We start from the raw sequence: 13,800 nt of genomic DNA, 5'->3' as shown, positions 1-13,800 counted from the left end.
TTTTCCGAGAAGTCATTTTAAGATATCTCGAAACAATACCGTTATTTATATATAATTGCCTTAAAAAATAACCCTAGCGAAGAATTTCTCAGAGTTTAAGGGTTTTATTTAGAGATACAACTATATAGCCGGCAAATTTTTCATCATTCGGTGTTCCGGATTTACAAGGATTACCCTCATTGAATCTTATTATTACATCTTCAATGAGCAATCCAGCGGAAAAACTCATACAGTTTGGCTTCATCATATAGAGTCGGAGAAAAATACGAACAAGCGGGGGAAAACAAGCACTGTCAACGTGCGCGTACAAACGTCATTGGAAATCACAGTTGCGGTTTTTCCCCTCTTCTATCGCAGATGAAACGAATATGGATTCAAAATCTGGGTCGCATCACAGGTGCACCCACCCCGTTCCATTGTCCCTCATCCCGCTTACCTCTTCACATGTGTACTCAATTTTTTTTAATGGCGGCTGTGCTCGCAATGCTCGCATTCGATATCACGTGTTTAAAAGCATGTACGAGCAGAATGAACTCTTCCGCTTTTGACGCAAATGGCAAGGTCCTTGCTTCCGCCGCCTACTGATCCTGTGTACTACATACATTCGATCGAGTACGCGACCTCGATGATTCTATGCCGATTTCACTCACAAATGTCACCTGTCGATTAGATTTCTTTTGATTAATTTTTTCAACGGAATATATTATCCGAGTTATCCACGAAAATTTTTATATTGAAATCTAAATCATGAAATCAATAAGTCCGTAAGCTTTTGATTCAGACGATAAGCTTACATTGATCGCGATCTTGAGGTTCGGTTTAAGTTATACTTCTATCTTGCCTATACAATCTTATGCTGTCCTTCACAAATAATTTGTATCCAAATGTATTCTACATTTAAATAGAATTTTCGTCTTGTTTCAAATCTTGTTTTAGCATGGTCATTAGCAATTCGGTTTCAAAGAGAAGCGAACGCGAGAGTCAAGAAAAAATAGCTAAAGCGCGAAATGAGAGATAAAATTTAAGACGGCAGCTCGAAGAGTGTCAACGATAGCAGAAATAAAAGAATTTGAAACGATACGAAAAAAAAAAAAAAAAACAGCTTGATAATTTTTGGTCTATTTCAACATCGTTAATGATGAGATTACATTTCTAAAAATAATGATTTACCGAAATTTAAGCAATTTTATTCACATTTCAATTCCGTAATGGAAAGTTAAAAAAAAATCCTTACGCATACCGATGGTCACACTGGTTTAAATTTTTGTATATCTTCATAATTCTCAAATGATCATTCACAAAGATTTCGATATGAGAAAGATTTCGATGAAGTATTTTTGATCCGACGATTAGTGTCGGAACCAGTCATGCCTACGAAACAAGTACTTATAAGGGAAGATTCAACGATGGAATGAAAAAATCTGAATTTTAAGGAGTTTCGGTACAGAAGTCAAAATATTAAGAAATTGATCAAATTTGGTGATAATGTTCTTCAACATCAAGTGCGAAAACTCAAATTTTTTCAAAATTTTCTTCTACTTAGTTATCGAGTAATTACACATTAAAGCAGATTTCTCATGCCCGGAATGTATACCTATATATATATGGAAACGCTATGCTTATACGCGTAAACTTTAGTGATCAATTACTCGATAACTGTGTAGAAGAAAAATCTTAAAAAATGTGTGTCGTCAAATTTGGCACTAAAGAATATGTTCACCAAATTTTATAAAATTCTGAACTTTTTGAATTTTTTAATTTTTTTAGCATGGATTAGCATGGCAACATTGTATCGCCTGTACCGAAACTCCTTAAACAGAGATTTACTTTTCTTTGCTATTTATTGAGGAAAACAAAATTATTTTTGTAGCATTCTTCGACAACGGTTGCGGGAAATAACCACAACTGTATGATCATATTACTGTTTGCAGACAAATGAATATAATAAAAGCTCATGTGACACGAGGAGAGGAGAAAAGTTAAGGGCGCAACTGGAAAGAAAACGCAGGCATAGTACGGCTGAGAAAGGAATTGCGGCAATCAACCACCCCCATACGACCTAGAGACTTGTCTAACGGCTGGAACTCCGGTCCGAACGAGAGAATTATTGCAAAAAGAAGAGAGGGAGGAAGAGAAAGAGCAGAGACGCATAGACAAAGATATATATATATAATAACACGAAGGACGCCGGGAGTTAACACAAGCCATGCAGAATTGGAGAGAACCGTATGTCCAACCACGGCAACTGGGAATTGCGGTTGTCAATTGATTCGGTGAACTCTGGACACCCTTCTAATTTACCCTGGTGGATCTGTGAATAGATCAGTCGGAGCACGATTCTCTTTAGTTCTATATCTACCCGTATTCCCGTCCAACTCTCTATACCATACTCTCTTCCCCTCTCTTGCTATGACATGCAGAATGCTGACCTGCCCAGAATCAAACAACCCTTGGACCGGATCTGCCTACGTCGAGTTAGAATTGATTCAATTATTTCTGTCGAAACTATGTAAGGAGAAATTACGTGTATAGACATTAGTACTGTATATATTTCATGCGAATTGAAGATAAATCTGTGCAAACTCGGATCGATTTTTCGCTTTAGAAGCTTCTCGAGCATATGTCTGCTGCTAGCGAACAGCCGTTCGTCAAAATTTCATTACTATTTTGTGTTTTCGTAAAGCGTTCGAGTTGTTCAATTGATTGAACAGTATTTTCTGGAACTGTTAGAGGGACATGGGGGAAATAACGAAAAAATCAATGATAAAGAGAAAGCATAATTTTGAAAAGGTCGCCTGTGTCGTGAATCCCTCGAGTATCAACTTTGATAAGCAGACGAAAGCCTCATTCATACCAGTCATGGTTGGACAATGGATGGAATGAACAATGCATCAGTCCCCGGCTAAATTCTTGGTGGTATATCTTCTCTATGTAAGGGCGTATCTTGTTTTCAACCGGAGCTTTCGTTTCATTCTCCTTCTCTCTCTCTCTCTCTCTCGCTCTCTTTGTTGTGTCTTCCGAAGGTTGCCAAAGCCCTTTACTTCCCTCAGCCTTTGCCGCAATCTCCGCAACTTACTTATTTGTTTTACGGACAAAGCCTGTTCCGTGGTTTAGTAATTTATCGTATCGCGTTTAAACAAAGCTTTAAATTTTCTTACTTATTTGCCGCTCGTCCATTTCCTCCTTGATGCCCCACACCAAAATAAACCAGCTGTGCGTCGAATTTTCAGGCATTTTCCGAACTAAAAGGGGAAAAAAAATAAACGAAAAACCAACTTCCCTCGTATGCACTGAGAATATAGTTTCTGTCATTGCTGCAGTTTTATTTAAAAAAAGAAAAAAAATAAAATTGATGGCACACATTCTTGCCTTAACTTGATGTGGAAATAGTATATTACACACCTAGGGCAGGAAAATAAGGAAAGTCTCAGATCACACGTAGGCATCCGGGCCGAAAGTGTTCCGCCTGCGTCGAACAGAAAAATCGTATACACACCTCGGGCAGGAAAAAGTAAAGCCTCGGCCGACAATTACATGTGATCTGAGACTTTCCTTATTTTCCTGCCCTAGGTGTGTAATATACTATTCTGCATTCCGAAAGGTTTGACGTAATTATTTTTTTGACTTTTGCCGTTTGACGTTTGAATCGATATTGCTTACGTGTTTTTTGAAAGATTGTGTCTAGTCATCCGCAAATCGTACGAATAAGGTTATGTTATTCATTCGGAAATATGTTATGGAAATTTCATATTATTTCCAAGCACTATTATCAAAACAGCACTGTAGTGCAGCTACAAATCCGAACGAATAACACACATTTATCCTTCCAGATAAAATCAATGCGAATGCCAAAAATAAAGTGACCAGACTGATAAAATGAATATGGTCGTTCGGGATAATGATCTATTTTCAGGTTCATAGGAATGCAAATATTCATATAAATTATCTTTGCTAATTTTGTTTTTTTGATGCCTGCCCCTCCCCCCTCCCCCCCAACAGGCAGCACTCGCTTCGCTCGTGCAGCAAATGTCGGGGCAGGCATCAAAACATTTTTTATCGATATAGATGTATATTTCGGAAGAAACGTACTTTCGACCGGCTGTGAAGAAAAATAATATACACCACACGGGCTATACACCTCGGCTTCGCTTCGGGCATTGTGACGCGCAGTGCAGGAATATCAAACCTTTCCGCCCTTGTAGTGTAATATACTATTGCCGGAAACCTAGATTTATTCAGTCATTTACGTGTACAGCCCTCCGGACATTCAGAACAATAATCACTGGTTTTTTTCAAATAAAGTGATACGATAGCGTTGAAGAACAATTAAGGGTTTGATCCGATATCGTGAAATGTAACGTCGTTATTCGTAATTCAAACGAACTTACGCGACAAATACTTTGAGCAGAGTGTTCTCTTTTCAGTTGAGTGTTACGTGTAACCAGGAATCGAGTGTATACACGTGACAGTAGAGAAACTTTTTTTAATTCAACTATGACAGCACGTTGTGAAGTGCAGCAAAAAATTCATATTTTCTCAAGTATATACCTAAAATACTCGACCGGCATGAAACAATGAAAAAAGTTAAACAATTAGCCAAATGTGGGTTGGAATTATTCTACCCTAGTGAATAGACCTATTTTATTTTGAATCGAGGGAAAACTTTTCGGAAATAGCACTAACCTCGGTGATAAATACTAACGAATATAGGAATGCTCGTTATAGGAGTTAACACGTATGAGTATGAATTCAATTTTTCCAGACATATACCGTCAACGAGTGATCGCATTTAGACATCCATCAAATTCTAAACTCTTATCTGGAGAACATTGTGTGAAAGCGAATTCGAGGTAAATGACCCGAGTTCTACCGGCACAGAAAGGATGAAACTCAAATAAAGTGATTATGATTTAATGACTAGTTAATTAAAATCATCCATCAGAAACGGGTCCAACTTTTTTTTCCAATTCCGACTCCAATCATTCCTCTACTTATTTACGATTGAATTAACGCGCTCTACGATTCTTATGTGACGGAATATAAAAAACGGATAAACGTGGAAAAAGTAGACCAAGGCTCAGTATAGAAAGAGGGAGTGCAGAGCGCTAAACGTCATCCATTAGCGTTAATAGCTCCGTCATCGATATCACCTTTCAACATCCATTTGCGAACGGAGAACGGATCAACCATCCGACCCGAGTTAAACCCACCATTTCTGCCCCGTCAATTCGACTGTCCCGCAAGGGTTCTCCACTCCACCCGCGCGCAACTCCATCACATTTTCCAAGTTTAAAAAGCATTTTTAAATACCAACGGAGCGATATTAAATATCTCACGTTACTATATAGGTACATTTTTTTCACATGACCGATAAAGAATCACGTGATTGATTAATTGTTTCGATATCCCAACACGGATCAAGAAACGGGCATAAAATCGTGGAAAATAGGTGTGAATAAATGACTGAATTTCAACAAAAACGACTCTTTCGATCGTTCATCATATTCATTTCATTTCGAACGCAGAGCGTTCAAATATCACAGGATGAACATTATTCGCAAACAGGAAAAAACGACGTAAAGCGTGTGCTGCAAATTTCACATTTTATGGTTATAACGAAATCCGATAATTAGCAGTGGAGCGTGGAGCCAATTGTTCGCTCATCATCGTTACCATAGCAGCAAAGGCTTTCGAACGTTGCACCGAAATAAGCACATAAAAGTTGGTACGATTCAGTTGTTCGATGTTCTTTTTGAAAAACAATTCATATTCCAACAAAAATCATCTTCTACATCTAGCGGATTTGAATTATCTTATTCGTATTCATCGATGACCTTTGCATTTGCTACAGTTCAAAATCAATCACTATAAATAAGCTGAAAAATCATGTATGCGTCGACTAACCCTAATTATAAAAAATATTTTTGTGCAAATTTTCTCATATCGTTGGTGCAGTTATTTTATTTCGAAGTTCACGTCATTGTTGCCATACGGAATAAAAAAAAAAAAAGCCAATTGGAAAATGGAATTTTTCTTCTTTAATATCTCAGGTATGATTCAGGATTGGGAAGAAAGTTGTAATTTCAAGAAAAAATGATGACTATAAATATGTGCGCACACGCATACGGATGTGTGCGTTTGAGCGTCGAATATCGAGGTCTCGCGGATATTTAGATGCTTTTACTGCAACTTCGAACGTTACCACAATCGATTACCATTTGGTAATTTTGCAGCAGCTGGTCTCCACCTCTCCCCCCCCCCCCCTCCCCCGATTCAATTGGAGCTAGTGGAACAAAAAAACTAATGAGACCTATGTAAAACGTAATCTGGCTAAAAGTAAATAACCAATTCGTCGTGAAACAGTGAAAAACTAACGAATAGCAGGATTTTTTTCAATTTCAATTCATGAGAGGATCTTGAGACGATCGAGCTTAAGAAAGTCTTATATTGGGCCAAATAAAAAGACTGGTCAAAACTTGGGGCTACGGATGTCGTGATATCCCCCCCAGAGGACGACCCATTCCATCATATCCATACAATTGAAGATATTAAGCTTCAATTGATATGTTACAAACTTTTGGAAGAAATTATAATCATTTGCATTTAATTGCAAATGATGTAGTTCTTCAGTGCGGTTGATGATGAAATTTTCAAAGGATTTATTAATTATTCGAACCGTGAAATTTAGATGACGACAAGATTATTGACGTTGTAATCCACCCTCGTACGCAGAGAGCACCGAAAAAGCCTATCCAATGGTAATATGTCTTATGAAGCGAGCCGGAGTCACATTGTGACCAGACGTAGCGGGAGAGAAGCACAACAGACTTCCTGTGATTATTAACTTGGCGAAGTATCATACACGGCGCGGCTAGTGACGCGCACAATGTCAGGGTTTGCACGACGACTCTTGCGAATTGCGGCGAGACACTGATCAGTTTTTCCTTAAAAACTCGATTGCAGAAACAAAAAATAAAAAAACGAAAGATCTATCGTTGGAGCTCAGAAAAATTATTTACTTCCATGTACGGACGAGAACAACATATGGAGAGGACTAGCGTATTACATTGTCATTCGTGCACGATAAAATAAAATATAGGAGAATATGGGACAAATGGCTCACTCAAGGAATTCAACGAGTTTTTTGTTTCCCGAATTTTGAAAAAAAAAAATAAAAATTGCGGCAAGCTGGCCACCCCCCCCCCCCCCCCCCCTCAAATACAATAAAAAATCTATAATTGCCAATTCTCGTTAAACAGATAGTGTAATATAGTGTTCTCGGCTAGAACATTGAGGGCTGCGATAAAACCAAAAGAAACAAGTTCTGGGGGGACCCTACCTCCCCCACTCTTTTACTTCCGAATATATGATCGAATAATTATTTTGGGCAAAGTATATTTAGCCCTGTCAAGCCCGTCGTGTTGCGCAAATGTAGTGAGAAAAAAAAAAGGAAGACCAACCAAATCAGAAAAATTTTCGTCTACCAAGAATATTATGTGATGAACGTGACCTCAGTTATATGCATAAGTGCGATATTTATCAATCAAAATACAATATACGTTTGTCAGTAATTCGCACAACATAAATAGCTATAATTTTCACGAAAAACAAAGGATTATTACTGATCCTGTGCCCCATAAATCGAAATTCCGTTGGTGGCCACTTTGCTAGGTCACATATTTTCTTTACCATATATTTATAACTAAAATTCAAAAATTATGCGCATGATGATAATGTGTGGCGATTTTGCGTTATAACTCCGCGTTGTAATAAATTTACAAATAACGCAAGTGTTGTGGTGACAGGACGAGCAGTAACGGAGCTTCGAAAAGTGGTTCTTCTTTCGAGGAGAATTTCCCATCACGTAAAATATAGTTTTCAACCTTTCCAGCCAGAGGCGATAGAATGAATGAAATATTCAGAGCGACTTTATAGGAGGACAAGGAGGTTCGCGGGTTGGACAGCGCTGATAGAGGCGCCAGCGATAAAAGGGGCTTCTATCGTCCCTTCGTATCAACTACTCGGAGTGCTTCGTTTCAGGCAGACCGCGCACGCGGCATCGATGATAGCCAGCAAGAACTCCAGCCTCTTACGAACCAAATTTCTGAAAAAAGAAGTGGAGAATGAAACTTGAAGAGCGCCAAGAACGCTAGCATCAGACAGCACACAGCAGCAGGGCGTCGGCATGAACTATACATATAAGGGAATGTGGGGGCAAAGTGGGCACCCTAAGCAATTAAGCTACATGTATCGGTTTACATATGGTCTTTCGTCTACTGTTGTGAAAAAAAATTGAATCCCCATGTTTATTTTCCATATCCTTAAAAAAAAAATTATAGGGCAAAGTGGGCACCTGCTCCGAGAAAAAAAAAATGCTCAAACATCACTAAATAAATAGACTATGAATAAAAAGAGGAAAGCTGCGAAGAAGCCCGCTAAATTTTCGTCATCGGACGTTTCGTGCATTTTTTGCAAGGAGTTTTATTCGCAATCGATCGAAGATTGTATCTGCTGCATATCATGTCTGAAGTGGGCTCACATCCTGTGTGCAGGTGTCGACGATGATGACGTCAGTTACCGATGCGATTTTTGTAATTAATACAAATAACATAACCATTTCGTAAAATTACAAATTTTACAAAAAAGGTAAATTTTCAATGTTTATATTTAACATTTTCCAAGTTTTTCGTTTATTATCCCAAATTAATTAAGCAATAACACATAAAAACTTGTAGAGGTGGTTATGGAACCAGAATTTGAGTTGAAAAAAAAATGTTGAAAATTATTTTTTTCTTCACTTTTGGAAGTGCCCACTTTGCCCCAGATTCCCATATAATATGCGACATATGTTCCGAGCCTAGAGAGAATTACAAAAAGAGAGAGAGAGAGAGAGAGGATGGAATTGAAAGTTGACGGTAGGTTCGAATCTATAGAAACCTCGAACACGCTCCATCACTGCCGTCACCGCCGTCTTCATTTTTATACATATTCTTATCATTCCCTTTCTATTTACCTCGATGATCCTGCGTTGCCACGTCTGTCGAACCCTTGCCCTTCCGAGTGATTCTTCCCATGACTTTCTTCAACATGTATATTGAATTATTTTTATAGACATCTTCCAAAGCCTAATACTTTCAATCTCGACAGTAAGTTGTTATTTCATTAGGAAATTTTTCGTCAAAGACTGTAGTTGACGTTTAAAAATGTGATGTACAAGTCATAAATAAGCTCCGACTTAAAATTAACACAGCTACAGCTCGGAATATTCATAATTGAACCCATTTATCGAATTGAAAATCAATTTCTCATTAACACCATGATTCCTTTGTGAAAAAAAATAATCAATACTCGACATGACTTGGTGTCACCTGAACATTGCTTATTCGCAATCTTGAAATGAGTGCTTCGCGTCATGTCCCGAGTTTCAGTTTCATCCATCGGTGGAAAATATGAAAGAGTTAACGGATTTTGTACATGAGAAATGTTAAAGAGGAATTTAAGACTCTGGATTACGAAAGTTCCCTTACCGAAAAAGCTTTGAGGAACACGAGGCACTGTATGATGCCCTCCATCGTGTCACCGGTTAGACAAAAAGTTCCGGTCAAATGGCGACCTTTGCGCCCAATAACTGAGCACAAACTTGCCTGTACGCAAGCATTTTGGGTGCGCGACGCGGCAGTGAGTGCTGGATGATGAGGAGCCGCGCTCATTAGTCGCTCGAGCGAGTCCATCCCTCTCTATAATCCTTGAATCTCTGCTGCGACGTGTGGTGCCGTACGTTCGTAGGATAGAACACAGATCACGAACGCATCTCGTTAACAAAAGACCCCGACCGACGGTTATCTATTGTTTTTCATATCTCTTTCGAAGTCGATTTTTCACAAACCACACCCTTTCGAGTTACGCGTTAATCCGAGTAACGGCAATTTTCTAAGCTCTTCCGATCTGACAAAAACCAGAATCCATTGATGAGGGAGGATAAACTCGTTTGTTCTTTGTGGGATCCGATTGGTGAGCCGAATATCTATGGAATGCGAAATAATAAACTGATCAATTCGGCTGACAGCTATATAGCCTCATTGGTAGATATTCGGACACATTGTACCATTTGATGCTGGCGGATATAATACTCGGATTTGTCTCTGATGTATGTATACAAGGAGAGGCAACTCGGTTAATTCCAACTCAACGCCGCATATAATCTCCCTTCCTAGGACAAAGTCGGCCAATGATCGGCACGAATCAATTACCGAGAGAATAGGTTTGTCTAGGCGATTTGATTGACCCGAAAAACACATCTAGAACACACTGCGCGTCCGTCATCAATTTCATAAAATTGCTCCAAGTGATTGGCCATACACTATCCAGCATGGAGCAGTTCGACTTTTGATAGATTCACAGAGTTCACTATAACCGTTACCACCAATCGTAAACACACGTTTCTTTCTCATGAACGTTTGGCGTACTCGTTTTTCGAATATTACACCCGTATGTTCGTAGCGTGTCTCTCGTATTGCAAGAAAAAACTCAAAACGTCATTTGATTTACAATACTATGAAGTGTGTAACTTATTAATGATGAAAGCCGATGGAACTGTATACCAATTGAAATTCTTCGTAACGATCTCGTTGCCCGTTTCGAAAGAAAAGAAACGCTTTTTCCTCAAAATTTAACTTTCATCATAATTACGCAAACAACCCAAACTCGTTGGAGAGACAAACGTCTAAAACACAAGTTTCGAGACGCTCGCGCTACGAGATTTACTAGCTTCCACTATCTGTACTTGAAAAAGCTTTTCCACAGAACTTTTTAGCTTCTGCCGCAATCGCGACTCACTCACGTTTAATAAGCCCCTGCTACTGCCCCTCAGAATTGAGGCAATCGGAATTGTAGGCGACTTTACAAACTCCGATAAAGATTTTAGCATATTCCGCGAGTGTTAACAATTTTGGTATCAGTCTTGATGCACCGAGCCGACATTCGGTTCAAGTGAGGAGCCAGGGTTTGTGTCCCATGATGCCAACATAGGCACCCACCCTCATCAGCACTGACGCGAACATATGCAATTGCGGACAAAGCCCCACCGACACCTTCACCCACACTCGCGCGTCAATCACATTAACGTCTTTGATTGAAAGGTGAAAATTTCAATGGACAAACCCGTCAAATTGACGTCAAAGGATTAACATTAATTCTTTCACAAATCGCGACAACGCTGCGGAACTGACCCCCGCGCAATTTGACGAGTCGTTATGTGAGCGTCAATATCGCCAATTGATCTAGATCCTATCGCACTTCGAAATTCGATTTACTGACCGAATAGACCAACGTCTAACGAACCGTTCAACGGGCAATAACTAATTGGTGATAATAAAGTGATAACCCTATTGAGAGCAACAGGCCGGTGAATTCTGCATTTTCTGTGATATTGAAAATACTCCTGGTGAAGGTTGTTCCGAATCGGTTACGTTTTGATCGGTCTCATTCGCCGACCTGGAGGTTGCATAATGTCGTATCAAATCACACACCTCGTAGCAGAGGACAAACATTCCTATTATTAAAAAGGTATCCATTTCTAGATATCTGTAACCGTTCGGAGAATTCACCGCACTGAATAAACAGTAAATTCTCAATTGCGTCACTATCACTCACAACAGGTCGATGAATAACTTTTTATTCTTCTCATCCGCTGCCAGAAATTGAGATTAATTGACTTTATTCGTCACATGTAGTACGCTATAGTGGTGACAACATGGTAATTAGAGAAAGTTCGGGGCTAGGGGGGTACGCCGTGTGATTCGTTTCGACCGGACGACTGTCCTTCGGAATATCGTAATGTTCGCACAATTTCACAAATCCGAAAGTGTTGATACGCGATAAGAAAAGATGGTGAAACGATTGTGCAACTTGGACTGAAAGAAAAATTTTCCAATTCACTTATCCGCGTCGAAATTAACCGCGCGAGCAAAATGGCAAAGATCGAAAATGAAAAAAAAAAAAACACCAGATTGAATGATAGAACGCAAGGGTTCCTGTCTCTCTCTCTCTCTCTCTCTCTCTCTCTCTCTCTCTCTCCCTCTTACTCGGAGGCCCTTGAGTAGCGCACGCTTATCGCATGCCCGTCTACTGTTTACTATAACTGGGTCAGGAAGAGAAAAGACGCGCACGACTACACGGTGGAAGGATGAAACGCGTGACGCGACACGACCGATATAACCAGAGCTCCTCGCAACGAAGCAACGTATGACTCTCTCGTTCCGTGGACCGAAGGATGCGCCCGCCCTGACGGCGGCAGCGGGGCGACAAAAGAGCCGTTGGATGCTGGGCGACGGCGCAGCCCCCGGCGCCACCCGCACCGCTCTCGCCGCCGCCGCCACCGCCGCCCACAACATTCCCACTCGCCCACATCCCGACGAACCCACCCTAACCCATCCGAGACCGCTCCGCCAACGGGATTCTTTTAATCACGTTGCGTTCCTCGCTCTATTTTCATCCGCATCAATCCTTCCTTTTATTCCAAATTATTTCGTATTGTCCACCCCATCTATTTATTGTATTATTAATCGCCAGAGTGTGACAAGAAGCTAGCACAAATTTCTTCACGAAGTCCTACAGACCCCGCCTCGCTGATGCTAATATAATATCAGCCGCCGAATTGATGGAGTTTCCTTTCGATTACCGCACCCGGGCGCTCCTCTTCGCTCGTACTCTTTACGGACATTCTACACGTAGTTCTGAAAACTCGTTATATCTGAGTCATGCTTCGACGGATTTTGTTTCTCATATCTTGATTTTTCTACCTAGCTTTCATCAATCTCTCTACAGATATTAAACTTTCGTCAAAAGTCCCCGCGGATTTCGAATTGTTATATGAAATTTCTCACTGGCGTGAAAGGCGAAGCTGCGTCGATGCCAATTTTACACATTCTCGTCCAACATCCAAAGTTGCCCGATCAGGCCCACGTGATAACGCAGACCTTATCGAACGATGCAACGTCGATAAGGTACTTTACTACGGAAGTTAGCGAAGGATGCGATATAGCGACGCGTTATAGCGTCAAGCGGAGGTAAAGTGGAAGCAGCGAATCACCCTTCGCCTCGCTTACACCGTGCTGATACCTGTCGAAGGCTTTCTCGGGCTTGATATTTAGTGCTTGTTCAACTATTGATATATTTCGACATTTACGATCACCCATAAGTTTACTTGATACATTACTCAGATTGAACGTTAGAATTTCTCGGAGATTTCGAATAAGCCCAGGAACCTGTGCGAATTAGCGAGATTCGAATGAACCTCGTGGAACCAGGTGACGCAGAACCTCGTCATTTTCATGCTGCAACCTAAACGCACAAAAAAAGTAGAATCCCAACATTTTTTGACTCCTCCTCGTTCAATGAAAACTATTCCTTGTTCATACGTTGCATGGACTCCATGCTCCATGCGTAATCGAATCGATATCAATATTAATAACCGAAATTTGAATTTCAACTTCCCGAGCGCAAAATATCATACAAAAATGATTTTTTTTACTTTTTCGTTGCTTCACATTGTCACATCGTTGGAACGGTGAACTAATTTTTATGCGGATTTCATATTATGCATCATTCGGCACCCGCGCATAATCAACAAACTTCGCCAACTGTTTTATTAACCCGAATCTTAAAAACATTGACCGCTTATTATTCGGATCTTCTCGAAAATTCGTGTCCTACGTTCGGCCGGGTCGCCTCAATTAAGGTAGCTTTCAATGAATCTGAAATTTTTAGTGGAGCCGCATGCAGGACCGTCTTCTTTTACCT

The 13,800-nt window shown here is 40.1% G+C and overlaps 1 protein-coding gene across 14 annotated transcripts in view; it reads right to left on the bottom strand.

Moving 5' to 3' along the window:
• rg (rugose) overlaps nucleotides 1–13,800 on the bottom strand; it is a 182,872-nt gene that overhangs the window by 144,190 nt on the left and 24,882 nt on the right. For 9 of the 14 annotated variants that reach the window (XM_043412597.1, XM_043412600.1, XM_043412606.1 and 6 more), the window contains exon 1: nucleotides 9,528–12,218. The exons of 3 other annotated variants lie outside the window; for them this stretch is intronic. In XM_043412597.1, the coding sequence (XP_043268532.1) occupies nucleotides 9,528–9,731 (204 nt within the window). In that variant the 5' untranslated portion in view covers nucleotides 9,732–12,218. Of the gene's footprint in view, nucleotides 1–9,527; nucleotides 12,219–13,800 lie in introns of those variants that run through there. 2 more of the 14 variants (XM_043412598.1, XM_043412610.1) reach the window with 2 other exon arrangements.

Source organism: Venturia canescens, chromosome 2 (assembly GCF_019457755.1).
Source record: "Venturia canescens isolate UGA chromosome 2, ASM1945775v1, whole genome shotgun sequence".
Taxonomy (NCBI): Eukaryota; Metazoa; Arthropoda; class Insecta; order Hymenoptera; family Ichneumonidae; genus Venturia; species Venturia canescens.
The sequence above is the reverse complement of the archived record's forward strand: the minus strand, read 5'-3'. Positions and strand labels throughout refer to the sequence as shown.